Source organism: Nicotiana sylvestris, chromosome 8, assembly GCF_000393655.2.
Source record: "Nicotiana sylvestris chromosome 8, ASM39365v2, whole genome shotgun sequence".
Taxonomy (NCBI): domain Eukaryota; kingdom Viridiplantae; phylum Streptophyta; class Magnoliopsida; order Solanales; family Solanaceae; genus Nicotiana; species Nicotiana sylvestris.
Genome location: NC_091064.1, coordinates 171,175,375 through 171,179,553, shown reverse-complemented (window position 1 = coordinate 171,179,553; position 4,179 = coordinate 171,175,375). Strand labels below are relative to the sequence as shown.

Genomic DNA, 4,179 nt, shown 5'->3' with positions numbered 1-4,179 from the left:
TGTCATTTTCTGCCTGCCGCATTCGGCGGTCCAGGTCGTCCAACCTTTGCACTAGGTTGTTGTTTTGATCAGGCACCGTATCCACGATGGGTCGTAATCGGTCAACCGTCTCTTCTAGGGATACTAGACGCTCCCCATGATTCACCATGGTCAGAAATGGTGATGATGGCAAATGTGTTCCCTCGTCCGATGTCGAGCCTAGGCTCTGATACCAACTGTTACGCAACGCCTTCCTGATGTTCTTTGGAAGGGCAACGTAAGGCTAAGCAACCGATGCCAGTGCGGTTGCTGTCTGCCAATAAGGTCCCCTCTGCACGCTAGACTAGATTGTCAGTGCTGTGCGGGAAAACCAATGTCACGAGCAATTGCGGAAACTAAGAGAGAATTGGGTTTTGAATGATGATGGTGATTTTATTGATGACTGAAATGCTGATTACAAAGATGCGGTGTCGAGGGGGAGAGACACCAGAAAAATGCTTGCTTGAAAATGTTTGATTGTTTGGTCCCCCTTAATAATGCTTAAAAAAAATAAACCAACATTACATGACTAGTCTTAATAAAGCTGTAGAAGCACACTGAATGGAAATGATGTAAACTAGCCTATAATTACAATGAAAAGGACTTAGTTTATTACAAGGTAGAACTAAGTCCGATGGCAGCAACTTTGTCTTGCGAGTCAGGGTCTGCGCGCGCATTGCTGTGGGCGCGCGCGTCACTTGCTGTGTTGGCCTGAGGCTAGGCGCTGGTGCTTGGCATCAGGGTCTGTGCGCGAGGCGCTGCTGGAATGGGCCTGCAGCTGGGCGCTGGTGAGGTATCAGGATCTGCGCGCGCGACATTGTCAGGGCGCGCGACGCTGTTGTCATTGACCAGCCCTTGGGCGCTGGCGAGAGGCATCAGTGGGGTGACAGAGGCGCATGCGCGCTTGTCACTTGGCGCAGCCAAGACCACGGGGTCGTCCATGGCGCTAGGCATTGTAAGGCTTGCTAGGCCGCCATGGGGCGCGACCAAGGGGTCATGGGGCGTGTTTGGAAAGCATCTCATGACAATACGCATTGCATTGCACTCATGCATTTGTTTTTATCTGTTATACCTGTCTCAATATTTGGTACTCTGACTTTATTGACTTGTTGCTTCACTATTTGTTGTTCTAAACTGCCAGTTATAGTTTACTTTATATTTTTCCATGATTTCTTATTCTAAGCCTTTATTTATGTTTATTACTCACTGGGTCAGAGTACTCACATTACTCCCTACACCTTGCGTGCAGATCCAGGTACACCACAGACTAAGTGAGGAATTGTTTAGCTGAGCAGGTAGTATCCGGGAGTATTGAGGTAGCTGCATGGCGTTTGCAGCCTTGATCTCTCCCCTCTATCTCTATCTTTTATTCCGTATTTTTCTTAGACAGACTTGTATTAGGTGGATATTCTGTATTAGAGGCTCATATTCGTGACACCGGATTCTGTTGGGCTGTGGTGTGGTATTTTAATTGAACTTCCGCAGATTTTATTATTGATTATACACTTGAATGAAATGACTTAGTAAATTCTCTGTGATATTTATCTATAATCTGAATAAGAATTTGGGATAATGTTGTTGAATGGCCGGGCTTGCCTAGCAGTGTGTTAGGCACCATTATGACCGGGGTTGGGGTCGTGATAAGTTGGTATCAGAGCCTAGGTTAATTGGTCTCACGAGTTATGAGCCGGTTTGGTAGAGTCTCGCGGATTGGTACGGAGATATCTGTATTTATCCTCGAGAGGCTGCAGAACCTTTAGGAAAACTTCATATTCTTGAAATTCTTGTCGTGCGACTTTGTTGATCCGAACACTAAAAAAAAATTTCTATCATTCTATTCTCTCGCAGATGGCGAGGACTCGTGCTACTAGACGAGGTAGACGACCACCAGTGCCACCCACTGATGCCACCAGAGGCCGTGGACGCGGTCGTGGCGTGGCAGAGGTAGAGTAGCGCGGGCAGCACCTGTTAATCCACCAGCTGCCCCAGTTCTAGATCAGGCTCCAGCAGCTGTACCAATTCGAGCACCAGCTATGCCTATCGTGATTTCGGGTCTTTAGGAGACCTTGGCTCAGATTTTGACAGTTTGCACTGGCCTAGCTCAGGCGGTCTCCACCAGCTACTACAGACGCAGCTACTTCACAGGCCAGGAAATGCACACAGACTCCTATTAATCGCATAGCAGAGCAGGTTGTATAGGGATTGCAGACACCGGAAGCTGTTCCAGCTCAGCCGGTTGCACCAGTTCAAAACTTTGTGGTCCCAGCTATGCCAGACGATGAGCAGCGTTGTCTCGAGAGATTTGGTAGGCTCCAGCCTCCGACATTCAGCGGTGTAGAGGGCGAGGATGCCCAGGGTTTTTGTTGACAAGTGTCAGCGTATGCTTTGCGCCGCAGGGATTTTGGAGTCGAGTGGTGTATCCTTTACTACTTTTCAGTTCCAGGGAATTGCATTTACCTGGTGGGAAGATTTTGAGAGGCGTAGACCTATTGGTGCAGTGCCCCTTACTTGGCAGCAGTTCTCCACTCTATTTCTGGAGAAGTATGTACCTCAGTCCCGTAGAGAGGAGCTGCGTAGGCAGTTTGAGTGGTTGACTCAAGGAGATATGTCCGTGACTCGGTATGAGATGAAATTTTCACAGTTGGCTCGTCATGCTACTTGGATGATTCCGACATATCGTGAGAGGATCCGGAGATTCGTGGATGGTCTTAACTACTCTCTCGGTATTTTGATGACTAGAGAGAGAGTATTGGGTGCTTCGTTCGAGGAAGTGGTTGACATCACTCGTGATATTGAGACAGTTCGCCGCATAGAGAGAGAGGAGAGGGAGGCCAAGAGGCCTAGAGGTTCAGGTAGTTTCAGTGGTGCTCCGTCTAGGGGCCAGTTCCAGCGTGGTAGAGGTCGTTCCTTCAGACCCCCTCAGCCGGCCCGTCCAGAGTATAGTAGGACATCTTCAGACTGTGGTCATCAGGGATTTCAGCAGGGCCAGTCTTTACTTAACGCTCTCCCAGCTCAGAGCTCATCCTATGCCCCTTTAGTTCAGGGTTCATCTGTGCCGAGTGCATCGGCTGGTCATTCAGGTGTGAGGGGTTCCCTCCAGTTCCCTTCTCCAATACCTGGTAGTTGCTACGAGTGCAGAGAGTTTGGTCATATAAAGAGGCAGTGTCCTCGACTTCGTGGTGGTCAGTTTCAATAGAGGGGCCAACCTTCATCTTCTACTCCAGTTTCTTTAGCACCCGTCCAGCCAGCTAGGGGTGGAGTCCAGGCAACCAGAAGTCGCCCCAGAGGGAGAGGACGATCAGGCGGTGGCCAGGCTCGTTTCTATGCTATTCCAGGCAGGACAGATGCCATTGCGTCAGATGCTATTATCACAGGTATTATCTCAGTCTGCCACACAAATGCCTCTGTCTTATTTAATCCCGGATCCACCTATTCTTATGTGTCCTCATATTTTGCTCATCATTTGGGTACGACCCGAGGGTGTCTTGCTTTACCCGTGCACGTATCTACCCCGATGGGCAATACCATTATTGTAGACCATGTGTATCGGTCTTGTATTGTGACTATTGGGGGTCTGGAGACTCGAGTTGATTTATTGTTGTTGAGCATGGTAGATTTTGATGTTATTCTGGGCATGGATTGGCTATCTCTGTGTCATGCTATTCTAGACTGTCATGCTAAGACAGTTACTTTGGCTATTCCGGGTGTTTCGAGGATCGAGTGGCATGGTATGACTGATTATGTTCCTAGCAGAGTAATTTCCCTCTTGAAAGCCCGACGTATGGTTGGGAAGGGTTGTCTATCGTATCTAGCTTTTGTGCGAGATGTTGGAGCTGAGACTCCTAGTATTGATTCTGTCCCAGTTGTGAGGGATTTTCCTGATGTATTTCCTACAGACCTGTCGGGCATGCCGCCGGATAGGGATATCGATTTTGGCATTGACTTGGTGCCGGACACCCAGCCCATTTCTATTCCACCATATTGTATGGCACCAACAGAGTTGAAAGAATTGAAGGAGCAGCTTCAGGAGCTCCTAGACAAGGGGTTCATTCGGCCTAGTGTGTCACCGTGGGGTGTGCCAGTTCTGTTTGTGAAGAAGAAAGATGGCACAATGAGAATGTGCATTGACTACAGGCAGTTAAATAAGGTAACAGTGAAGAA

At 48.6% G+C, this 4,179-nt stretch overlaps 1 protein-coding gene across 1 annotated transcript; it reads left to right on the top strand.

Moving 5' to 3' along the window:
- The first annotated feature begins 2,365 nt into the window (after window positions 1-2,365).
- On the top strand, window positions 2,366-3,214 carry LOC104238537 (uncharacterized). The gene has a single exon (XM_070154887.1). The coding sequence runs from the start codon at window positions 2,366-2,368 to the stop codon at window positions 3,212-3,214; it is 849 nt and encodes a 282-aa protein (XP_070010988.1).
- The last annotated feature ends 965 nt before the right edge of the window (window positions 3,215-4,179 follow it).